This window comes from Narcine bancroftii, chromosome 1 (genome assembly GCF_036971445.1).
Source record: "Narcine bancroftii isolate sNarBan1 chromosome 1, sNarBan1.hap1, whole genome shotgun sequence".
NCBI lineage: Eukaryota > Metazoa > Chordata > Chondrichthyes > Torpediniformes > Narcinidae > Narcine > Narcine bancroftii.
This window is the reverse complement of record NC_091469.1, coordinates 452,993,417-453,018,098: the sequence shown is the minus strand read 5'-3', so window position 1 is coordinate 453,018,098 and position 24,682 is coordinate 452,993,417. Positions and strand designations below refer to the sequence as shown.

The 24,682-nt window shown below is 40.4% G+C and overlaps 1 protein-coding gene across 9 annotated transcripts in view; it reads right to left on the bottom strand.

Annotated features, from left to right (window-relative positions):
- Positions 1 to 24,682, bottom strand: part of LOC138751791 (rho GTPase-activating protein 21-like) — a 228,084-nt gene that overhangs the window by 42,311 nt on the left and 161,091 nt on the right. For all 9 annotated transcript variants that reach the window (XM_069914578.1, XM_069914584.1, XM_069914583.1 and 6 more), the window contains 6 exons: positions 20,585 to 20,743; positions 20,127 to 20,226; positions 19,984 to 20,026; positions 15,993 to 16,118; positions 8,102 to 8,398; positions 6,248 to 6,312 (listed from right to left, as the gene is read on the bottom strand). In XM_069914578.1, the coding sequence (XP_069770679.1) occupies positions 6,248 to 6,312; positions 8,102 to 8,398; positions 15,993 to 16,118; positions 19,984 to 20,026; positions 20,127 to 20,226; positions 20,585 to 20,743 (790 nt within the window). The remainder of the gene's footprint in view (positions 1 to 6,247; positions 6,313 to 8,101; positions 8,399 to 15,992; positions 16,119 to 19,983; positions 20,027 to 20,126; positions 20,227 to 20,584; positions 20,744 to 24,682) is intronic.

Sequence of the window (24,682 nt, the reverse complement as noted above, 5' to 3'; positions counted from 1 at the left end):
ATGATGCATGGTCAGGATATGGGGATGTGTGGCTAGACAATGATGACTTCGATTAGGCTGAGACCGATTATGCGCACCCTCCCACCCCATGTCTCGGACACCTTGCAAGCCCCACCGGTGACCACACAGACCCGGACCCATCATGAGGACCCCCCAACGTCCTTCCAGAATTGGGAGAATGGTGAGGGTCTGAGCAATGGGCGAGGGGCTGGTGCGAGGTCGTAGACAGTACCAGGGAGTACTCTGCCAAGGAATTGGCTGGACTGGACTGACTGCCAGAAGTCGGGCAAGCATCTCGCCTGGCTACTCTGGCTGTGGGATGGGCGCTTTACATAATTGTCTTTCCCACCTAGAGGCTAGAACTTTGGGTAGTACCTCCTGAAGAGATCGAGGAGGGGACCTCATTGTGGGATCAGGTTGATGCGGCTCAGGTTCCCCATGCTTTTAGAATGGGTTCTGATATGCTGTCCACAGTAGCACACTGTTAGTGATAGCACGTGGGTTATTAGGGAATGGGCCCTTATCGCTAGCCTCTATGGCAGGGCTCCCAAGCAGAACCTCCCTGAGGAAGTCAGGGTAACCCCTGCCTTGGGGGGGTCATCTAGTCTTCACCGTTCGCCCTGATGTCATAGGGGTGGTCTTGCCCTTGATGGGACTGGCAGGTAACAAAACTGTCTGGAAAGCCATTGCCCTTTTGGAGGAATATTTGGAACAGGGAGCACCCACAAAGGGGATACCCACACAGGTTCACCATGTGGAGACAAAGCACAGTGAAGGCAAGAATGGCAAGGATGTATTCCCTTTTTTTCACAACAACGTATTATGCCCACATACATGACATCTCCACCGCTGCCATGTTCACCATGTAACAGGAATAATGCAGAAAAAAAAACTGTGCAAACACCCGCCACCACCCAGCCTTTGCTCCTCCCCCATCTGAGGTGAACCCTGCTGCCCTCAGGGTGGAGATATTGATGTGGCAGGAAATAGATAATCAAGGGATCCTGCTGCACAAGACACACCCAGCTGCGTGGAAAAATGCGGTCAGGGACCCTGGTGAATCTGTTCAGTAGTCCTGTCCCACCCTGGTGGCCTGAGGCCATTTATCCCAGTGGCCATCCACTGGGAAAAGGGAAATACCTAGCGCTGGATGGCGCTGGTTGACATGGGAGTGAAGCATACAATTATTCTAGGAATCCCGAGAGGTGGAGGGGTCCTGAAGTCAATATGGGTATGGGTGGGGGTTCCATCATCCCTGCTAAGGATGTCACTTTCTGCCTCTCCATCAGCAACAAGCATCCCCATTTTCGTCCTGGTAGCAGCCTCCAAGTGCATTCTCAGAATGAATGTACTCAAAAGGCAGTCACTGCTCAACAGTAATGGAAAATTTACATTTGAGGTTGCACGGGCAACCATTCACATCGGGGCAGCCAAATGGATTCCCTTCCAGGTAGTCTATATTGGGTGCCGGGGGGCAACGATGAGATTGTGGAAGCGATTGATGCCTTCCTCCACGAGGGGGTGATCAGACCCACTGAGAACCCCTACAACAGTGCAGTCTGGCCCGTCCACAAGAAGAATGGCTTGTGGCACATGACTATTAACTATCAGAAATTAAATACATTTCACCCCCACCCCTCGCTGCGACCATTTCTGATGTTGTCTCATTGGTGAAGGATATCATGAGTAGGGACAACAAACACTGGTATACTGTGGTTGACCTTGCCAATGCATTCTTTCCATCCCCTTAAGCCCCGACTCCCAGGATCAGTTTGCCTTCACCTGGGGTGGAATGCAATTCACCTTTTGCCACCTACCCCAGGGGTATGTCCACAGTCCCACCCTCTGCCACGGGTTAATAGCTTGCAATTAAAAAAATATTGCTCTTCTTCCCCCACACCCGATATCGATGAAAGCCACCACATCGATAATATCATGATCCAGGGACTCATGGAGGGGCCAATTGCATAGGCACTGGACTTCTTCATTTCTGGGTTCTGCGATCATGGCTGGGCTATTAATTGGGAGAAAGTACAGGGTCCCAGCCAGACAGTCCTCTTCCTGGGGATCCAGTGGCACACAGGCCAAAGGGATATCCTGGAGATGGCACAAAATAAAATTCTCCATACAGCAGTGTCCACCACCAAGTCTGAAACACAAAGTTTTGTTGGCCTTTTGGGCTACATCTCACCATGCTGCTGCGCCTGCTATATGCTGTCTCCAGGAAGACCACCTTTCACTGGGGCCTTGAACAGCAGATAGCTTTCAAAATGGCAAAACAACCCAAGGAGCAGGCATTGCCACCAGTGAATTCCAGATGTCAGCCACCACCACAACAGTCAAATGGAGTCTCTGGCAGAAAATCAATGGCTGCAGAGTTCCATTTGGCTTCTGGGCGATAATCCTACCCGAGCCAGCCTCTTGCAACACCCCCTTTGAACACCAGCTCCTGGCATGCTATTTGGCCCTCCTCACTAAGGAGCACCAAACAGCCAATGAGACTGTTATTCTCCGGCCTCATCTCCCCATCATGCATTAAATCCTCCAATGCCACCCACAAGGATGGACAAAACCAGTATTCCTCCATTGTTAAGTGGCATTGGTACATTGCTGAATGGGCAGAGGCAGGGCCAGAAGAAGTCAGTAGGCTGCATGAGAAAGTCATGTCCCTTCCTGAGAGTCATGATCCCCTGTCCTAAGTACCCACCATCAATCCCTCTCCTATATCCTGGGGTCAGCTGTTCAACTCCTTCACCAAGGAAGAAGAACAACAAATATGGTCACAGACTGCTCCAGTTGTTGGAAGAATGGGAGGCAGCTATGGCGAGCAGTGGCACTACACCCAGGCACTGGTAAGACCCTAACTTGAGAGTGGGTGGGGAGATCCAGCCAGCTCACAGAATTGGCTGCGGGAAAGGGTCTGGTAGCACGTGGTGTGGATAGCTCGTTGGCACAACACGAGGTGGGAGATCCACAATCGGCCACTATGGAGTCAGTAGCACTGGAGAAACATCTGAGGGCAGGCTGGGCAGTGGGTGCTCATGGTCCACCATGTGGATACCCACATCCAACAGGGCTACAGCAGAGGTCATCCACAATGCCGCCATGGACCTTGAAGCTCAAATCTGCACAGCCTCCATCCAATTTAACGATGTAGACTCCAGTGCTCCGACAACATGGCCCCCTCAGGAAGAGCGGTCACCTGGGATCCAATGGAATGCGACAATGGGCAGATGGCTTAGGGGTGGCATTAATTCAGGAGTGGATGGCGATAGATAATTGCCCCACATGCCAGCAGTTAAGTTGTGGGGTTAGCCGATGGGGTCACCGGGGCACAGTTGGCATGGCACGGGAGTGGGCCAAATTTGGCAAATAGACTATGTTGGCCCTCTTCCATGCCAAAAGAAAAAAGCATGTATACTGATGATGGTAGATACCTACTCTGATATCCTGGTGGCGGTGCCCTGCGAATGGGCCAACCAGGACATTACCATTTGTGAGCTGAAATACCTTTCCTCCATTTATGGAACACCATGGGAGGTACCTTCATGATCAGGGCTCACACTTTACTGGAGTTAAGGTGACAGAGGCTGGTATCTCTGCACGTCCCCTACCTCCCACATGCATCCGGATTAATAGAGCACATGAATGGTCTCCTCAAACAAAAGATATGCATAGCGACACCTGACAACACACTCGAGGGGTAGCTCAGCGTGCTGCAAGAAGCGGTCGACCATCTCAATTAATGCTACATTACACAAGGGGGTGTCCCCATTTTCTAGACATTTGTCCACATTGGAACAGCAAAAGTTAGATGAAGTTGACCTTCAGGACCTCAAGGAGTCCACTAGGGTATGGGTGCAGCAGCCACAATGTCCGCTCAGAAAGGGGGAGGTAGATGCTCAGGCACCGGGAAGCACTCGGTGAGTTGCGTTCCCGGGAGAAATGCCATTAAGACATTATCACACTAACAAACTCTCCAAGAAGAAGTGAATAAAATTCCACCCACGCACCCTGTAGGAGAAAGACCAGTTGACGGTATGGAAGACAACCCTGTAGGGCAAAGCCCTCGTCAAAGCAATATGCAGCTGCAATTACCCCACTGGTCGTCACAACTTTTCTGCCCACACCATCCTGTTTAACCAGCAAGGAACAGTTGTCACTTATTATGGACTGAACTTTCAAGCAGATATAGAACAGCTGTTGCCATGGAAACATCATAGTTGGACATTTTGTTACGCACATTCCAACTGCAGTTTTTGTAATGGACCCTTTGTTTTTTTTCCCTCTTTTTAATAGGCTGCGGAGCTGTGGTAATAATGTCTCTAAACAAACTCAGGGAATTGGAGTTACAGTTTACAATTACAATGTTAGTTATGATCATAGTTGCAATGCTACAAATCACATACTAGTAGGAAATATTGTATAGATTTCGTTATCACTCAGCAATGACAGTCTTTCACCAGCCCTTCCATTAATAGAAACAAATACCTCATAGTATAATTTAAAATGACTAATTGGCCAACTTTCAGTCCTGACTCCTCCTGGTTATCATTACAGGGAACCAACATAAGCATTTGTGGCACTCATTTAAAGAGAACATGAACAGGATCGGCATCTTGGTGTCAGATGACAGCCCAGAAAAATGGGGCACTCCAGGTGCACCCTGGATGTATGCCCTCTGCTTCACCATGGGATATCACAGCGATGGGCATCTAGGCTCTGTGCTTAGGGAGTGCCCAAGCATGAGGGCAAGGAGAGCCAAGAGAGGGCTCTGGCACCTCATGGATGACCTTGCACTGCCTTCTCACAGATGGTGGTGGAAAGGTGCACACAATTGCCAGCTAAACCGGAGAAACCAGGCATGCGAGTCGGTGATCAGACAAGTTTCTTTACTTCCCCTCCCCTCTGACACTGGGGAGCAACTCTCAGTTTCATCGGGAAAACAATGACCATTTGGTTGGGGCGAAACGGTGAGGCATTGTCATTGAATTTTATGTGCCTTGTCCAGCACAGGCAAGCATTTGTGTATACGGGTACTCCCCAACTTGCGACCTATGCGACTTACGTCCATCTGTACATATGACTGGAAATTTGTTAAAATTTACATGGTTTATGCTGTATTATGTTGTATGTTGTATTTGACAAACTGTAACAGGGATACAGGGCTGAACTGTTGTCTTCGTGAAAATGTTGCAGTACGGTGCGCACTACATTGAAACTGAACCGTCATACTGCGATAGATCAGTATTTGCAAAGATCCACACCCATGTTGGTTTAGGGAACTGGGTATGTGTGTGGAAGTCCCTGTCTGTTGAGTGTGTTCTCAAGTATGAGCATGTAGAGTATAGGCGGCCACTGGTATCGGAGTCAAACGTAGGTCTGATGTCAATGTCTTTATTGTTTAAGTAATATAGTAATCAAGTACCAGTTGACATTTTCCCCTGTCGGTCTCCTGTGTGTTAATTAAACTTTCGTGTGATTATAACACTTGTGTCCAGACTCACTGAACCCACTGTGAACCCACCGAACTTGATACTCTTCGCAACATGACCGGATGTAATGCTGAGATGCTATAAAGCACTAGTGAGACCTCACTTGGAGTATTGTGTGCAGTTTTGGGGACCTTATTTGAGAAAAGATGTGCTGGTGTTGGAGAGGGTTCAGAGAAGATTTACTAGAATGATACCAGGAATGAAAGGGTTAGCATATGAGGAACAATTGTTGGCTCTTGGACTGTACTCATTGGAGTACAGAGGATGAGGGAGGACTCCATAGAGCATTTTGAATGCTAAAAAACTTGGACAGAGTAGATGTGGCAATGATTTTTCCCATAGTAAGAGGACATAACTTCAGGATAAAAGGCATCAATTTAAAACAGATGTGGAAAAATTACTTTAGTCAGAGGATCGAAGTTAGGCTGTTGGGTGCATTTAAGGCAGAGATTGACAGGTATGTGATTAGTCATGGCATCAAGATTACATGGAAAAAGCTGTGGAGTTGGGCTGAGTGGAGGATGGATCAGCTCATGATTAGAATGGCAGACATACTTGATGGGCCAATAGGCCTATTTCTGCTCCAATATCTTGTGATCTATTTAATAGAGTAATAGTTCTGAACCCAAATGTTTAGCAGCCTGGGGATAACTTAGTTCTGTAACACTTAAATTGCAAAACAAAAGTCATTCTATTTTACAAAAACATAACCATTGAAAATTGGACAATGAAATCAAGACTACTGCACTTACTTCATCATGGTACTGTACTCTTTAATTTTCCGGCTAATTAAATCTCTGCTTGTAACTCCTGTATCCTACAAGTTAAAAATATATTTTTTAAAAAGATTATATACACCATGTGCTATAAATATATAAGTCATAATACTACATTTAAATTAAATATTTATTACTGTATGTTTAAATTTAGACATACACTACAGTAACAGGTTCTTCTGGCCCATAAGCACATCACCCAAATATCCCAATTAACCTACAAATCAAGTACGTTTTGAAGGACAGAAGAAAAATGAAGCACCTGGAAGAAACGACACAGACATGGGAAGAATGTACAAATTCCTTGCAAACAGCGCTGGATTCAGACCCAGGTCACTGGCACTATTAACCGCTATACTAACTATGCCCCCCTACAAACAAAGTACAGCTTCTTTACTAGATATCTGTTCTCCACCATAAAAGCAGAAGTGGAATGTTCAATGTTCATTACATTGTTTCATTCCCATTTGAAACTCCACAGTAAATGAAAGCACCAAGCCAACATGCAGTTGGACAAGACAACATATAACCATGGGTTGATAAGTAGCAAGTAGTAAGAGAGAATATATCAGCAACTCATGATATTCAATGACAATGCAATCTCCAAGAATCCATCATCAACGTTGTTGGACTATCATGACTGACTGGAGGTTCTACTAGGTCAGCCAAGATCAGCACTAAATCTACAACAGCAGACCAAAGACTTGTTCATCTGGCAACCCAAGTTCTTTCAATTACTCAGCACATATCAAAGGAATGAAGCAAACCTCTTCAACTGCATTAGATGGATGCAGTTCTGGAATCCTTAAAAATATTGGCCCAGGTCTACTTGATTTGTATCCCATCTTAAAACATTCATTCCCTCCACCATCTGTACACAGTGGATGCAGTAAGTAGCATCAACAAAATACACTGCAATTACTTTGACAAGGCTCCTTAAACAACAATTCCCCAACACATTTATCAATCACCAAGAAGCACAAGGAATTTATGTGCTTGGAGTCACCATTATCCACATCTTGCCTTCTAAGCAATCCCTATGCCACAGATGCTCTGTGATTAGTAAGGGATTACTTAAAGTGTTATGTGAGTGGAAAGAAAAAGGTTTGAAAACCACTTTTTTAATCGTACCTAATGACTCATTATGTGCACGGTTTCATAACTCCAAAGGAAATAGACCAATGACAATTTTTCTCACGCAAAATATTTCAGTATCAAGTGGGTCTACAGCAGTCATTCTCAACCTTGTTTCCCCATTCACATACCACCTTAAGTAATCCCTTACTAATCACAGAGCACCTATGGTGTAGGTTTTAATTAAGGTGGCATATGAGTAGAAAGAAAAAAGTTTGAAAACCTCTGTTCTAAGTCATGCACCATTCTCAGTGTTCATTTATTGTCAATGGGTATAAATTTTGAAATTCTCTTTCCCTCAAGAGAAGGACTGTTGTGGCCTAAGATGTTTGTTAACTATCAATTTCTGAAGGGCAATTACAAATGGGCAATAAATGTTGACCTTGCCAGTAACATCCAGTTCTGAGAAATAACTCAATAAATAAAATTGCTTGTGGTTTGTTTATGAAGAAAGGAATAGAGCAAAGCAATAAAGCTTTGTGAAAATTTCATTTGATAGAAAAAATTGTGATTGCAACTGGGTTGAACATTCATAAATGCTAAGTACTTTGAACTGACTGCTTTCATGCCGAAGTTTTCAACAGATTATCTTTTCAACATAATTTTCCTTTGACATTGCAGGAAAAGGGCAAAAGGTGAAATTACATTAATAATTTTCATTTTTATTGCTGCTGGTAGATAACGAAATACACTTACTTCATTATCCAAATTGCTGTTTTCTTGTATATTCTTAATCCAGGCTAACATATCCTCTCGATCCTCAGCCTGAAAGAGGTATTCACACTCAGAAGTAGTTAATCGAAATACATGCTTACGCTTGGTTTCACTATACGAGATGTCTATCAAACAGGCTTTGATGCTGATTGGTTGTTCTTCTTCAGTTTGGCAAGTACCGTGAGTTGTTTTGTCTTTTTTATCTTTGTACAAAAATAGAGAGTCCCCACGAAGAACCACATACATTTGCTTCCAGGGTCGAATGCTGCCCCCAACACGCTGTAACATTAAAAAATGTCACTCAGAAAACATCACACTGAACAATTTTAATACCTCAAGAAAATGACAAGAATGACACACCTTTATTCATGCATTCTACTGATATAAAATTTCCCAGTATTTCATGGAAGGAATTCTTCCTGTTTGAGTGAATGATGAACAGAATCGAAGAGCCAAATGGCCTAATCTTGTTCCTGTTTCCTATGTTCTCAATTTAGACAAGGTAATTAATTGAAGATAACTCCATAACTATCACAAGAAAAATATGAATCATTGCCTCCAGATCTTCATCCAAACTTCAGAATTAGATTATTTTGCTGTTGATGACAATAACTATTATCTAATAACAAAGGACACCAATTATAATCTGTTGAATTTTGATGAATCCTACTTGCAGGAAATTGTAACTGAACCCCAGATAAAACAATTGTAATATGTTGGAAATTGTTTCAATTACATTCAACACAGCACGTGCCACATTAAATAATGCACTAGCACTCATAAACAATATTATTCTCATTTTGATACATCCTGATCTGACAAGCAGGAATACGTCACTTGGACTCTCAAATGTTTACCATTTAGTAACATCACAGGTAATCTGATTGCAACCTGAAATTCACCATCCAGTCTACCTGCTTCATTGATCTTATGGGTGGCACGGTTTACACAAGGCCGTCACACATCAGCGATGGGGACCAAGGTTGGAATCCTGCGCTGTCTGTAAAGAGTTTATATGTTCTCCCCACGTCTGCGAGGGTTTCCTCCAGGTGCTACGGTTTTCACCCACCGTTCAAAAACATACCGTGGATTGTAAGGTAATTGGGTATAATTGGGATGGGCTGCAAGGGCCTGTTACTGTGCAGTATTTCTAAATTTAAAAAAAAATTAAATCTGTGATCCCTAGTTCCCTATGAGGAAACAGCCTCTTCACAACCATCCTATGATAGCTATTGTGTAATCTTTTAGATTCAAATACATAGTCTTTCTTGGATGCATCTTTTTTAGTTTTTCTGCCAAAATGGATAATTTCACATTTTCCACATTATACACCATTTGTCAGATGTTTGGCTACTCATATAACCTTTAGTAGCCTCCTTACATGTTCTTTAAAATTTACTCTTAGTCATCCTGTGACATAGTATATAGATATGTTTTTGGAAGATAAATTGGGAAAGGTTTGCTAGAATTGGTCACATACAAACACTTTAAAATAGATCTTTTTTAAAATACTGGAGCTCTGCCCCATGCTAGACATATCGGCTCCACAGCTTTTGCAAGAGCTTTGAAGAATGCTTAAGAGACTTCACTAATGGATTAATCTTTACAAAAAGCAACAGATGAAAAATCTTGTTGGAGCCGCAGATTATCTGGAAGAGAACTTGCTGTTCTAAGAGGTTCATGTGGTTTTGCAAGCAGAGAGAAAGACGCAACACAGAGGTCAGTTGTACAGTGTTACAGCTAGCAGAAGCAGATGGGACTGGAACAGGACAAGCTGGCAAGCTTATGGAAAGCCCATTTGGAAGACGGCCTGGTCAGAGCTGTTGTGGTTCATGCAAGAGGACAGGACTGGCTGTCTAACGTTTCACTTGGAATAACCGAAACAAAAAGGAACTCTGTGGTGACTTGAAAGAAAGAGGTTAGCATCTGGAGAACCCTGAAGGGGCAAGTTTTGTTAGCAAGAAGTGACTGATGTAAGTACAACAGTGGTGGATGTTCTGAAACAACAAATCTCTCTCTGAAAACTGACAAGAACCTTCCTGAGCAGTAACCATTTACCTTTCAAGCACCAAAGTCTGGTGAACTTTATAAATGTTAAATTCTGTGCACAGTATAAGAATTGCCTACAACCAGTGAACTTGGAGGAAGGAGAGTGAGATTGGACCGTGAATCAAAGAACTTTTCTGAACTTACACACACACATTACATACATGTGTGCTTAGAATTAGAAGGGGTTTAAGTTAGGTTAAGTAAGCCAATAGTGATAAGTTAAAGTTTGATTCTATTTTCATGTTTAAAGATAATTAAAAGCTACTTTTGTTTAAGTAACCATTTGTCTTGGTGAATATCTATTGCTGCTGGTTTTGGGGTCCTCTGGGCTCATATCAATCCTCAATTTATGAAATCTATCATCCAGAAAATTAAATGCATTGAAGAATTTCTAAACTTAACATATTCTTATATGACACCTTCAATTTTCCAAGGCATTTCATGAAAGAATGATCCAACCAATATTTGAATCCAAGTCACAGAGCAAATATTATGGTAGGTGGGTAGCTTGGCCAAACAGATAGGTTTTCAAAAACATCAAGGAAGAGAATTTCAGAAGCAGAGTGGAAGAGGAAGGAATTCCTATTTCTTGGTAGTATTATTTGAAAATTGTTCAGAAGAATGTGGAGGTAAGATAGAATGCTAGTAGATATTAAGAACAAGATGTTGGACCACATTTAGTAACAACACAACTAATCTGATTAAATTACACATTAGAATGCTAATGCACAAGGGCATTTTGAGATTAAGAAAGAGATTAATTTGGTTTTTTTTGGACATCTTAAGTATCCAAGGCACGATGGGATATATCTCAGATTATTAAAACAGGCTAGTGAAGAGTTTGCTGAACCTTTACATAAATCTTTGTATTGTAACTAGAAACAAGTGAGGTCCTGGAAGTCTGTACACTGATCAATCAAACCAGGGCAGGACTTACAAAATAAATGGCAGGGCCCTGGAGAGCATTGCCGAACAGAGAGATCTAGGGTTACTGGTGCTTAATTCCTTGAAAGTGGTATCTTAAGTAGATAAGTTGCTGAAAAAGGCATATGGCATGCTTGTCTTCATTGAGCATGGTTTTGAGTATGAAAGTTGGCATCTCACCATTCATCTGTACAAGGAAATGATAAGACCACTCTTACAGTATTGTGTGTGGTTCTGGTTGCCCTTCCATAGGCAGGACATCAATAAATTGATGGGTGCAGAGGAGATTCACCAGGATGTTGCTGGGAGTAAAGTGTAAGATTGATTGGGCTAGGTCTTTATTCTATAGCACAAAAGAGGCTCTGAAGGAATTTTATAGAAGTTTACAACATCATTAGGGGCATGGATAAAGTGAAATCTCACTGTCTTTTTCCCATGGTGGATAACTTTAAAACTGGAGGGCATAGGTTTAAAATGAGAAGGGAGTTTTGGGAAGGCCCTGAGAGGCACCCTTTTTCACTTCTTAATTGAAATGAGATACCAGAGGAAATTGTAGCAGCAGGCACAATTCTGACATACTAAAGACATTCGGACAGATTTATGGATAGGACGAGCTTAAGGATACGGATGAAATATACCCAAATGGGAGCAGCCCAGAATGTGTTGGGCTGAAGGGCCTGTTCCATGCTGTATGACTCCATGACCGGAGGGCAGCCAATGTTGTAATTTTGTACCTCTGAACAGCATTGATGTGCAGGGAGATGGGGTGGTCCAAAATTCAGACAAACGATAGCTCTGAAAATGGCCACACAAGCAGAAAGGGTGATAAAGAAGGCATATAGTATGCTTGTCTTCATTGGTCAGGACATTGAGTACAAGAGTAAGGAAGTCCTGTTGAAACTTTATAAAACTTAAGTTTGGCCACACTTAGGAGTGTGCAGTTCTGGTTGCTTCATTTCAATAAGGACATAGAGGCATTGGAAAAGGTACAGAAAAGATACACAGGTTGTTTTCTGGATTAGAGGGTATGAGCTGTAGGGAGAGATTGGACAAACTTGGGTCCTTGAAGCTAAGTGGAGACCTGATAGAAGTTCATAAGATTGTGAGAGGTATTGGTTGGGTAAACAGTCAGAATCTTTATTCAAGGTTTAAAAAAATAAATAAATCGCATCACAAACTAGAGAACACGCTTTTAAGACAAGAGGGAGAAGTTTAAAAAAAATAAGCAGGGCAAGGGTATTTTTTTAAAACATATTGTGATATGTGCCTGAAATGGGCTGCCAGGAGGAATAATGGGAGCAGTGTTTCAGAGGCTTACAGATAAATGCATGAACAATTAGGGAATGGAGAGGTATGGTTCATGTGCAAGAGCAAAGTTAATGTAAAAGCTGCAGATGCTGGAATCTTGAGCAAATGAATTGTTGGAGGAACTCAGCATGTCAGACAACATCCATGGGGAGAAATGGTCAGCTAATGTTTTGGGTCTGGATCCTTTTTATCAAGACAAAAGGGAAGTGGGTGATATTACATATACAAAGAGAGAAAGAAGCTGAGGAAAGGGTCCAGAGATGATAGGGTTAGGACAGAAATTGTCTTGAGGTTTAAGTTGGACATCGTATTTGATGCAAACATGAGGGGTCATGAGTTGTACTGTTGTGTGTTCTACAAAAGCATTTAAGATAGGTATGCATTGAACTAAAGTATATGTTAAGCAGACTTCCTTTTTCCCTATAACATTTACTTCTGGGCTTAAGGTAGGGAAGACGATCAGCTTTGGGCAAAAAAAATTCTGCCTGTGAAATACAAGTGGATTTTCTGTAAATGTTTGAAAAGGTGTGACATGCCAAGAACAAACGTCATAGTATTTTTTGAAGTGGGATGATATACACTGGTAAATCTACACAGTGGTTACTGTTACAGTTTGGGATTATATTTGCTTTGTCTTCAGAGAAGTTTGAGAGTAAATTCCTCAAATTAAATGGTGTTTTCTTTCAAATAATTCTTAGATCTACGTGAATGCTTGACAATGTGCACCTGATGCCTAGTTTCAACTAAACAATGTGAAGCAGAGTCCAAAGGACTGACTTTTTAAAATACAGTAAAATCCCCATTATCTGGCATCTATGGGAACCATGGATGGTAGAAATGCTAATGCATTAAGAATACACCATTTAAAAGACAAAAGATTCTGCAAAATGTAATTTGGAAAAATATCAGTATTTATAGTTTTTAATTATGTATTCACTTTAATCAAATAATTCCCATAACTTCTAAAATTTAAATTCAAACCCCAGTTGCTGGTGGTCAAAAAGTGCTGTTCTAAGCCGCGATGCTAACCATGCCGTTGCTATAATTAACCTCCCCTCCCCCAAGTTTACAGATCAAGCCATACTAATATACCTAATACTAATAAAATTATAGAGTGTTACTAGGCAGGTATAGGGAGACATTTTTGGAGAGTCACCTCAGCGGCATTGACCGGCTCTTCATCCTGGTGTCCTGGTCAGACCCTTGGCGCAACCCAACTCACCTGCGCCAGTGTCCCTGTCAAGCCCTTGGCTCACCTTCCTTTAAATTCAAACCACGGTTGCTGGGACTGTAGTAGTATTGCACTAACCATGCCATCATAATTAACAGTCCCCCTGCCTCAAGTTTACAGATAAAGCCTCATAATATTTTTAATACTAATAAAGATAAAGAGTCTTACCGGGTAGGGATAGGAAGACACTTTAGGAAAGTCACCCCAGCAGCGAGCGGCACTGGACGCTCTTCATCCTGGGTACTGTTATTTTATTCAAACAAAACTTCATTGAAACTTTATTCAAACAGTTGCTGCTGGTGGGATATGACCGGGGTGCTCCACTGTCTGAATGTTTGCTGCAAAAGGGTGGTGTTGCTTTGGAGAACATTTACTTTTCACAATTTTAAACTTTTATTTAAAACTATTTATTTAGCTTAAACTATTTATTTATTTCCTTGCATTTTTGCCAGTCATTTGAGTTTACGATTGATTGAGTACCAGAAAATGGGGATTTTTTACTGTATTTGTAAATACTCATTTTATTTCAATCAAATTTTATGAGAACTCTAGAGTATTATTTTATGTGCAAATTGCACGAGTCAAGCAAGTTGAACAATGAGATGACAAAAGTTATGCAAATTTACAGGCTATGTTGTCCTTAGTAAACACAATATTTAACATGGCACAAAGTGTGGAAAAGGTAATGTGAGGTTATGTTGAGCAAGTTACTTAACTGGCAATAAAATTGAAATTAGAAGCACACATTACACATTTTACAATCTGCAACAACAGCATGAAAACACAATCAAATTGAGTTAGATCCTTTTTATAAATTTATTTGCAGTTTAAAAAAAATGTCTGAAGCATTTTCCCCTGCTGATATAATACAAATAAAAATATGGATGTGAAGTGGCTAGCTAGCCATAAGTTGCTTTAAGGCATTTAATTGCAACTTAACAAATTTTCCATTTTAGCTATTGAAATAGTAATACCTATAACAGCAAATATATTTTTCTCAATTAATTCTCATTTAGTTTGCACCTTTTTTGTTCTAAGTTTGTTCCTCACCCATCTACATCTTCTTTCAAATCATTTATTAACATCACAAACAATATCACTTCCTGAGACATATCATTGGTGACAAACCTGCATCCAGAATAACACCTACTACCATTACCCCATGGACAAGCAATTTCTGAATCTAAACTGTAGTTTAACTTCAGAAACAGCTCACCAAGAGAGACGTTTTCAAATGATTTATTAACATCCATGTAAACAATTGCTCTACCTTCAACGACCATTTTCACTAACTCTTTAAAAAAACTCATCAATCAAAATTGTAAGAGATGATTTGCCTCATCTAAGGCAATGTTGACTGTTTCTATTTAGGCTGTGTCTTCTCTGATAATCTCCAGGATTATTGCCATTTCCCTTCATGAACCAAGGTACAACACTGGCCACTTTCCTGTCCTCAGAAACCTCACCTGTTGCTAGTGAAGATACAAAGAATTTCATCTAAGCCCAAGCAATGTCCTCTCTTGCCCCTTTACCTGGTAATATACCTGGTATATAGCCCATCAGACCCTGGGGAGTTATCCACATTAATTCTCTTCAAAGGAACCACACATCCTTCCTCTTGATCTCTAATCTTAGCACATTAGAATTCCTCACATTGCTTTCACTGTCCTAAGTTCTTCTTGGTGAATATTGATGTTAAGTTCTCCTTTTCATAGCTCACCTATGTCCTCTGATTCAAAGCATAAATTTACTCTTTTGTCTTTGAGTGGTCCTATTCAATCTTAATTCATCTTTTTTAAATGTATATAAAATGCCTTGACATTCTCTTTAATTCTACTTACCAAGGACATTTTGGACTTTTTAATCCCTTTCTTGCTCCATATTCCTTAACAGCCCTGTTGGATTTAAGCTTCCTAAACCATATATATGCTTCCTTTTCCTTTTTGACTAAATTCACAACTTTCCTTGTCATTCAAGGTTCCCTTATCTTGCCATACTTATTTTCTTCTTTCTTGGAACCTACCGGTCCTGGCTTCTGATCAGCTGGTCCTTAAACAATCCCCATTTGTCAGATGTCAACTTGCCCAAAAATAGCTATTCCTAATGAACTTCCCTCAGACTTGTCTAATAATGTTGTAATTTCTACTCCTTTAGTTTAATATTTTGCCACAAGGTTTATAACTACCTTAAAACATAAGGATTTGTGACAACTGTTCTCAAAATTGTCTTCCGCTCTTTACTTGGCCAGGCTCATTTGCCAAATCAAGTTCTAGTCAGTCACTCCTCAATTTGGAATAAAATGCCATCCAAAAGTACCCACATAACCAAACTTTAATTGAAATATCCACTAAAATTCATTACCTTTCCTTTTTCTGTAAGAATCTGACGAAACTGCAGCCACCCTTCCTTTGAAGCATCACTAATGCTATCTGATGACGAGTCTCTTCTTGGGCTTACATCATCTGAAAATTTCAGAGTGTCTGAGGCCTAAAAAGAATTAGTAGGGTTACAGTGTAAATAATCCACAACAATACAGAAAGAAAACTGCAAAGTTTAACTATCCTTTTTACTAGAAACATTATTACAACTATATTGCAATTTTAAGGGGTAAAACAAGAATTGCCACATAATGATTACAGCTTAATTTTTAACTCAAAAAATTCAGACACACCCTCATGACATGAACCTTCAAATTCAGAAGACCCATTTCAAGCATTAGCCATACCAAACTATAAAACCATGTCAAAGGACTGTAATAATGCTTAAACTAAATTAAAACTGTGCAGACTTTTTATTGCTGGTATTGAGTTGTCTGCTTACAGTCAGCCACTGTATTCAGCATACAGAGACATCAATGCAATACCAAACTTTGTTTTCACTTTCTGAGGGGCCTTTGTTCTTTGAACACCGAGGAAGCCCAAGCTAATTTATTTATGTGCATTCATATGAAAATTCATTTAAGGGGAAAAAGACTATGAAAATAGGAATAAAAATGTTCCTATGAAAGCATAGTGGCATACAAAATAGGAGGATCAGTAGGCCATCTGTTCCATCAGTGAAACACAAAAGTCTGCAGGCACTATTATTGTAGTAAAAACACAAAAATGTTGGAGGAACTCAGTCACTCTCTCAGGGTCCATAGGAGGTATCGATATATTATCGACGTTTCAGGCCTGAACTTTCCTCAAGGTACAACAAAACACAGAATGCTAGAGGAACTCAACCGGCGTAAATCAAGTCTGATCTGCCATTCAATAAGATCATGACTCACCTGGACGAGAACACAGCTGCATTTACCCACCCATTCCCCATAATCATCAATTTCCCCTATACTTCAAAAATCTGTGTCTTCAATACATTCCTTCTGGTACTTCCTAGGGCAGAAAATTTGATAGATTCACTACTTTCTTGGAGAAGTAGTTTCTCCTCATCTCTGTCTTAAATATATTCTCCCAAATCTTAGGGCTTTGTCCCCAAGTCCTAGTCTCACCTGCTAGTGGAAACAATCTCACTGCTTCTATCTTATCTATTTCTTTCATAATTTTACACGACTCCAAACCAGCCATTGTCAACCTTTTTTTTTGCTGTGATCCCCTTAGGAATGCTCAAAGTTTTTGGGCCCCCATCCCTGTGAAGCACTCAAATTTAGTTGGTTTGTTCTGTACCTGACTCCTCCAGACTAGATCAAAAACTTTTTTTTAAATGATTTCAGTCCATGGGAGCCATATAGACCCTGTTGAAAATGGCTGATTTATGGGCAAAGTTTTCAGATGATATGTGGACAGCCGGGTAGTGTTGAGGAAATAGGGAGTCTTCAGAGGTACTTGGACAGCTTTGGAGAATGGGAAAAGTGGTAGATGGATTACGGCGTAGGAAACAGCACATTGTCATGTACTTCTGTAAAAGGAAAAAATAGACTGTTTTCTAAATGGGGTGAGAATTCAGGAAGTAGAGGCCCATAGGGATTTAGGAGTGCTACTCCAGTATACAATAAAATATTAACTTGTGGGTTGAGCCAGTCGTAATAAGACAAATGCGATGTTGGTGTTTATTTTAAAAGGACTAGAATATAAAAGCAAAGATGTAATGCTGAGGCTTTACAATGTTACAATGTCAGATCATGTTTGGAGTATTGTGAACAGTTTTGGGCCCCATATCTAAGGAAGGATATGCAGGTACTGGAGAGCATCCAGAGGTTTACCAGAATGATTCCAGGATAACAAGGTCAACATATGAGGAATGTTTGATGGCTTCAGACCTGTACTTGCTAAAGTTTAGAAGGATTGGGGATGGGGAATCTCAATGAAATACTTCAAATTTTGAAAGGGGTGGACAGAGTTGACACGGAGAAGTTGTTTCCAGTAGTGGGAGAATTTAGGACCAGAGAGAAAAGCCTCAGGGCCTACCTTTAGAACAGAGAATAGAAACATTGGAAACCCTGGTGAATTTCTACAGATGTGTGGTGGTAACTGTGCTGACTGGCTGCATCACAGTCTGGTATGGGGACACCAATACCCCTGAGCATAAAGCCTTGCAAAAGGTAGTGGTTTCCGGTCAGGACATCAAAGGCAAAGCCCTCCCCACTATTAAGAACATCAGAGAGCAACAGCAATCATCAAGAATCCACACCACCCAGCAAAAGCTATGTTCTCACTGCTACCATCAGGAATGAGGTATAGGTGCCATAAGGCTTGCATCACTAGGTTCAGGAACAGCTGCTCTCCCTCCACCATCAGACTCCTCAACATCAAACTCAATCAGAGACTCATTTAAGGACTCTTACTTATGCACTTTATTGATTTCTTCTCTCTGTATTGCAGTTTGTTTACATGTGTACATTGTGTACTTTTTTTTGCTCTACTAATAAGTGGTAATTCTGCTTCGCACGCAAGAATAAGAATCTTAGGGTTGTATGTGATGCCATAAAGGTAAAAGTAAAGGTTCCATTATTGTGATGTAATACTACTCAGAATGTAACATACATGAAATTCTTTAAATTTTATCTACCGTAAGATAGAGAGTCGCCATTTTGACCAGCGCTCTCACAGAAACCTACAGCACCGGGTGTTCCTAGGTGGTCTTCCCTCTAAGTACTGACCAAGGCCTGAGCCTACTTAGCTTCCAAGATCAGACAATCTCAAGCATATTCAGGCTATTAGGCTTCTGGTATTTATGTATGTACTCTGACAATAAATCTGAATGAGGAAAAGTTTCTTCAGTCAGAGGGTGGTAAATCTGTGGAATTCGTTACCATCGACAGTTGTGCAGAACAAATCATTGGATATATTTTATGCAGAGGTTGGTAGGTTCTTCATTAGTAAGGACATCAAAGGTTATGGCAGAAGACAGGAGAATGGGGTTGAATGGAAAAAATGATCAGAAATGATTTGAATGGCAGAACAGACTTGTTGGGCTGAATGGCAATTCTGCTCCCAAGTCCCACAGTCTTATTACGTCTTGCAATTTCTTGGGGACAGTGTCCCCAAGATCTATTTCCAGAATTCTGCAAGCTCTTTTAAATACTTCTTGGCAAACTGAGCACAGGGACAAATAAAAGGAAAAATGTGTCTTTATCCCAAACGTTATGGAGGGCATTGTAGAACAGTAATGGCAGGAATAGGCCTGTCAGTCCACAACATTTGCATTGACCAATTTAAACTACACATCTGCCCAAGCAGGTGAACCACTGAAAGCATACTAGTTAGTTGCATCACAGTGTGGTATGGGAGCTGCCTTGTTCAAGATCAAAAGAAGCTGCAGAAAGTAGTGAATTTTTTTCCCGCAAATATTATTTGTACAGTAAAGGTGCTAAAAGTCTAGGAGGTCTAATAATATGTACAACTTTTCATCTTGAAAGTCACATGCTGGTACACATTACTGGCTTACCAATTCTAGCAATTTTACACTCAAGTCTTAGTGGGAAGCTAATAGAATAAAACCCTGGTATCCGGCACCTATGGGGATTGTTAGATGCTGATAAAGTGAATTTTCTGGTTGCTTGAGATTGCTCGTTATGCGATTGGCGAGATCCCCTAATTTTAAACCCGTTTTTTTTTTACCTTTTTATTTTCTACAATTTTTTTTTGCCAGTTGATTGAATACAGAAATGTTACTGTACTTTTCTTTCCCACATAAAGGTAATCTTCTGAGGATGAGTGAATGGAGATAGAATGCAGTTAAGATCTTAAGAAATAGGAGCAGGAGTAGGCCATCCAGCCTGCTCCTCCATTCAAGATCAGGCTGATCCGATGATCGGTTCATCTTCATCTACCTGCCTTTTATGCATATCCTTAATTCCCCTACTATGCAAAAATCTTTGTAAAATTTTACATTTGAAAGAAAAATTACAAACCTTCTTTAATCCTTTGAGGCTAGGAACTTGCTTCATTGATTTTCTGCAAAAAATATTTTTTTTAATTAAAAAGCTAATTAACTGTACAATTAATTTTAAAATTGAAATGCAAAATAAATGGCTTCCATGAATCAGCAACTTACAACTTTTCTTCTCTATAATTATCTAATCCTTCATCATATGACTTTGATCTCTCAGTTTTTCCACTGGGCTTTGAATCAGAAGTAGATGTTCTAACGGCATCTGGCAGGAAATTTTTATTAGTAATGTAAAATGACAATGTCCCACAATTTGCAACAATAACATTTTACACAGACAATTCCATGTAATAGCTGTTTATGCAACAGAAATTTATCCCTGTAGATTCACCAATTACTACCAAAAAATGGAGACAATGAATTACAGTCACTCTTATGGAATTTATGTGAAAAGTTAATAAATTAACATATTTTTCGACTCTTGCTTCTTTATACATTGGCAGATGATCAAGCTTCACCTTGCAGAAAATTGTGATACAGGCCATTTTGTAAAAATGCAGCCGTCCCCCACCCCACAACACAAAGATTACCTGTAAAAGATTGATGCTTAATTAAGCACCTACCTTGGTCATGTGATAACTGACGATGAATAAAAGGAGCTGGTTTTGTTGGGCTAGAAGGTACTGCTGTAATCCTTAGAATTTCAGAGACTCCAGCTGAAATTACTGCTGACGCAGGAATGTGAGCAGTTTCATGATCAATACTAGGACTTGTGGGTTCATCTAGGAATAATGTTGAACATCGTAACTTTTCAAACATCAAATATGTATGAAGATTTTTTGGAATTTTATTTAATTCATGAATATATGAATAAACAGCATCATGTTTAGAAATGTATGTGTATCAGAAATAACAGTGGAAAAAGTCAGTATAAAATGACAAGTTTGAACAAAAAGCTGCAAAAAATTACAGAATAATTAATTTTTTAAATGTATACACATTCTACACCAGCTTTTATATTTTCTATTCCACTACATTGACCAATTTAAACTACACATCTGCCCAAGCAGGTGAACCACTGAAAGCATACTAGTTAGTTGCATCACAGTGTGGTATGGCAGCTGCCTTGTTCAAGATCAAAAGAAGCTGCAGAAAGTAGTGAATGCAGCTCAGAACATCACACAATCCTCCCTCTATTGACATCATCAACACCTCCTGCTACCTGGTCACTACATAAAATAATTACTATAACTATTTATAAAGTGCTAATATTATATCATCAATTTAAAGTAATGATTTAACTTAATATTGTTGACTTAGTTAAGATGCTTCTGGAAATTATGGCATTATTGACAAAATAGTTATGACATTTCTATGTCTCTGTTCTGCTGGGACCTTTATTAATTTACATGTAAGAAATGAACCAAGGCCAAATTTTCCAATGTCGCACCACATATCCCGTTAACAGTCCAACTCCACTTGTCAAACACTGCCATTCAAATTAATAGGACAAAATGGATTTTGATGATCATGGGCAGTGATAAGACCATACAAAGTTACTGGCCACTGGCAATGACAATTCCTATTTGATGCCACGTGCACAACTAGATATTTCAATTAGAAATGGAAGAGAAACTTGAAAGTTATCAACAGCAAAATGATGTCATCTTGTACTTTAATTTATAGGGGGTGTTATTGATCTTAGCAATGTTTAAAAATCCAGATCACTATGCCACACACAATAATAGAATATAACAAAATTGTTCAAGTTGTACAAAGACTGAAAAAAAATCCTGAAATATTAAATAGAAATGTTTCCCTTTTTTTAACCACCTCTTTAAATCTTCTTTTTTCTTCCCACTTGTCATTTTGCACCTAATTTAACACTCATCTTACATTGCTTCATCTGCTTCTCAGTGTCTAAATATGGGATTTGACCCAATATCTTTGGACAAGGTCAATATCTCAACTAGTGGGTACAATCAAGTTTGAAATGGATCTTGTTACAATGTAAAGGCATGAGGATACCAGATAAATCCAATAAATTGTAAAGTGCTGGTGAGCATTTTCTTTTTCACCATATACTCCTATATTTACTTGGGCAAGTAAAGACACATCCTGGTAATGCTGATAGCCTTCGTAGAAGTGATTTGTGACACTGATTGTAAAGATAACAACTTTTATTAAATACTCCAGTCATGAAATATAATGTAATTTTCCAGACTTTAAAATAAACACACAAGTTGGCCGCTTTCAAAGAAATCATATTTTTGTTATCAACCAAACAAAAGAAACAAGTTAAATGAGCAAATAAAAATATTCTTATTCAAACCCAATAGAAAAACTGAAAAATGAATTCAAAATTTTGTTAGAAAAACATTCCCTGCAAGTTAAGATTTGTTAATTGCATAGTATTCTAAAACGGTTTTCCAAGACAACTAAACAATTAATGCACATAAAATAAATTTCACTCAAATATGGTTCAAAATATAGAGCTATTCTCAGTGACCATTGTGTTAAAAATTACATCTGAAATTGCATCCCCACCATTCAATTGCAAAAACAAAATCTGTCAATATATCCCTCAAGCTCAAATGTCACTGAAGTTTAATAACAAGTTTAAAACAAATTGCAAAATTTTATTTCTTTAATCAATGTAGCAAAGTTAGTAATTTCACCTGCACAAATCAATGAACATTGAGATTTATGCAAAAAAAAACTGCTGAAGAAACTCTAGTGGGTCAGGCATATCCATAGTGTCTTTAAGGGTCAAAACGCTGCCTTGACTGAGAAAGGAGATAGAAGAGAGGCAGCATTAAATAAGGAGGAGAAACAGGTGTGGTGGAGATGGGGGACAGTGATAGATGAAATCAGTAAAGTAAAAAAAAGGGGGACAGATGGAGCAAGAGTGAAGGTGCAGACAGCTGCTAAAGATCAGAGACAAGTGGAACTATACAAGGGAGGGACAATGGGAACAGTTGGAGAAGAATATACGATGGAGTGAAACACAAAAGTCTGCAGAAACTGAGATTGTATTTTAAAAACAAACAGAATTGCTGGAGGAACTCAGTCGGTTTCATGGTGTCAATAGGAGGAAAAGATATTATCAATGTTTTGGGCCTGAGCCCTCCTTCATTGCTTCAGCAAAACACAGGCAGGTATCTGAAGATCTGAAGGAGAAAGAAAGGTGTTTATTGGATATGATAAGAGGAAAGGTAAGAATTGATTTTGGCTCTGTGAAAGGAAACAGAGATAACAAAGAGAAAGAGAACAAGAGGGAAGGAGAAAAGGAAGAAAAGCGGTGTTTAACAGAAAATGGAGGTCAATGTTAATGGGATCTGGTTGAAGGGTGCCCAGATGATAGATGAGATGTTGTTCCTCCATTTTGCAGTGGTCTCAGTCTAATATATGATGGGATGGATGTTTGTGTGGTGGGTAGGCAGAAGATGTGGGGAAGGGGAAAGGAACTAGATGGTGGATTTGGAAGGAGAGTGTTGGAAAGAAGGATGTGAGTGAGAAGACCTAGGTGGAGGAGGAGAGAGAAAGGGATGGAGGTGGAGTGGGTTACTTGAACTTTGATAATTCAGTGTTCATGCTGTCAGATTGTAAACTTCTTAGGCATAATATGACGTGCAGTTTTGCATCTGGCCTCAATGTGGGACTGGAGGAGGCCAAGGAAAGGCAGGTCAGCGGGGAATTAAAATGGATGGGAAAGGGAGCTCCATCTGGGCCAAAAAGTCAGGCTGCAGGGGCTCGGCAAAGCAGATTACTAGTCTGTGATTGGTCTCACTGATGAAGAGGAGACCACACACTAAGCATTGTGCAGTGAACTATTTTGCAAAATGTGCAGATGAAACTTTGCCTCACCTGGTTAGAAGTGAAGGGGGGGGGAGTAGGGAATGGTGTTATAACTCCTACAGGTGCAGAGCAAAGTGCCAGGGGGGTGAAGTGATGGGTAGGGAGGAAAGAGCAAACAAGGGCACAAGGGAAAAAGTGGTACCTTCAAAAGCAGAAAGGGGTGGGTAGGAGAAGATATAGCTGGTGGTGGGATCAATTTGTAGCTGGCGAAAATACTGAAAAAAAGAAATAGGAACAGGAGTAGGCCATTTGAAGGGCACAAATACAGTAAATAGAAGCAGACCTTTTCTACTGTGCTGAGGTGAGACATGAGTTAATGGTGAAGGGTGAACCGTTTAAAGGGAATGTTGGGTGAACTTCATGCATAGAGTAATGAGAATGTTGAACAAACATCCAGCTGAGTGGTGAATTCGAGCTCAATTTTGAATAAGTGCATGAATGTAAGCGGGGAGAGGGCTATGGCCTGGGTGCAGGTCAATAAGACTAGGCAGAATAATAGTTTGGCATAGATTGGATGTGCTATAGTGTTTCGTGGTTCTAAATCTCTGATGCAAGTCAGAATGGAAAGGCAATTATCATGGAGGACTTGAACAGAGACTGAACGAAACAAGTCAGTTGCAGAGTCTTGAGAAATGGTGATACTTCACTGCTCCTGCAATAACACACACTCAACTAGACAGATTGAGCTCAGTGACCAGACTGGTTTATTGCAGGCTGCTGTGCTGCACTTATACTCCCAGCCTGGACTTGGCTGAGAACCGCGCTGGAGGGCGCTGACGTCACCCGGGCGTCACGTGGTCCCCCAGCGCAGGTTTCTCAGCCCTGTGCTGGAAGGAAGGGAAACCCCCGACGGGGCCATTTTG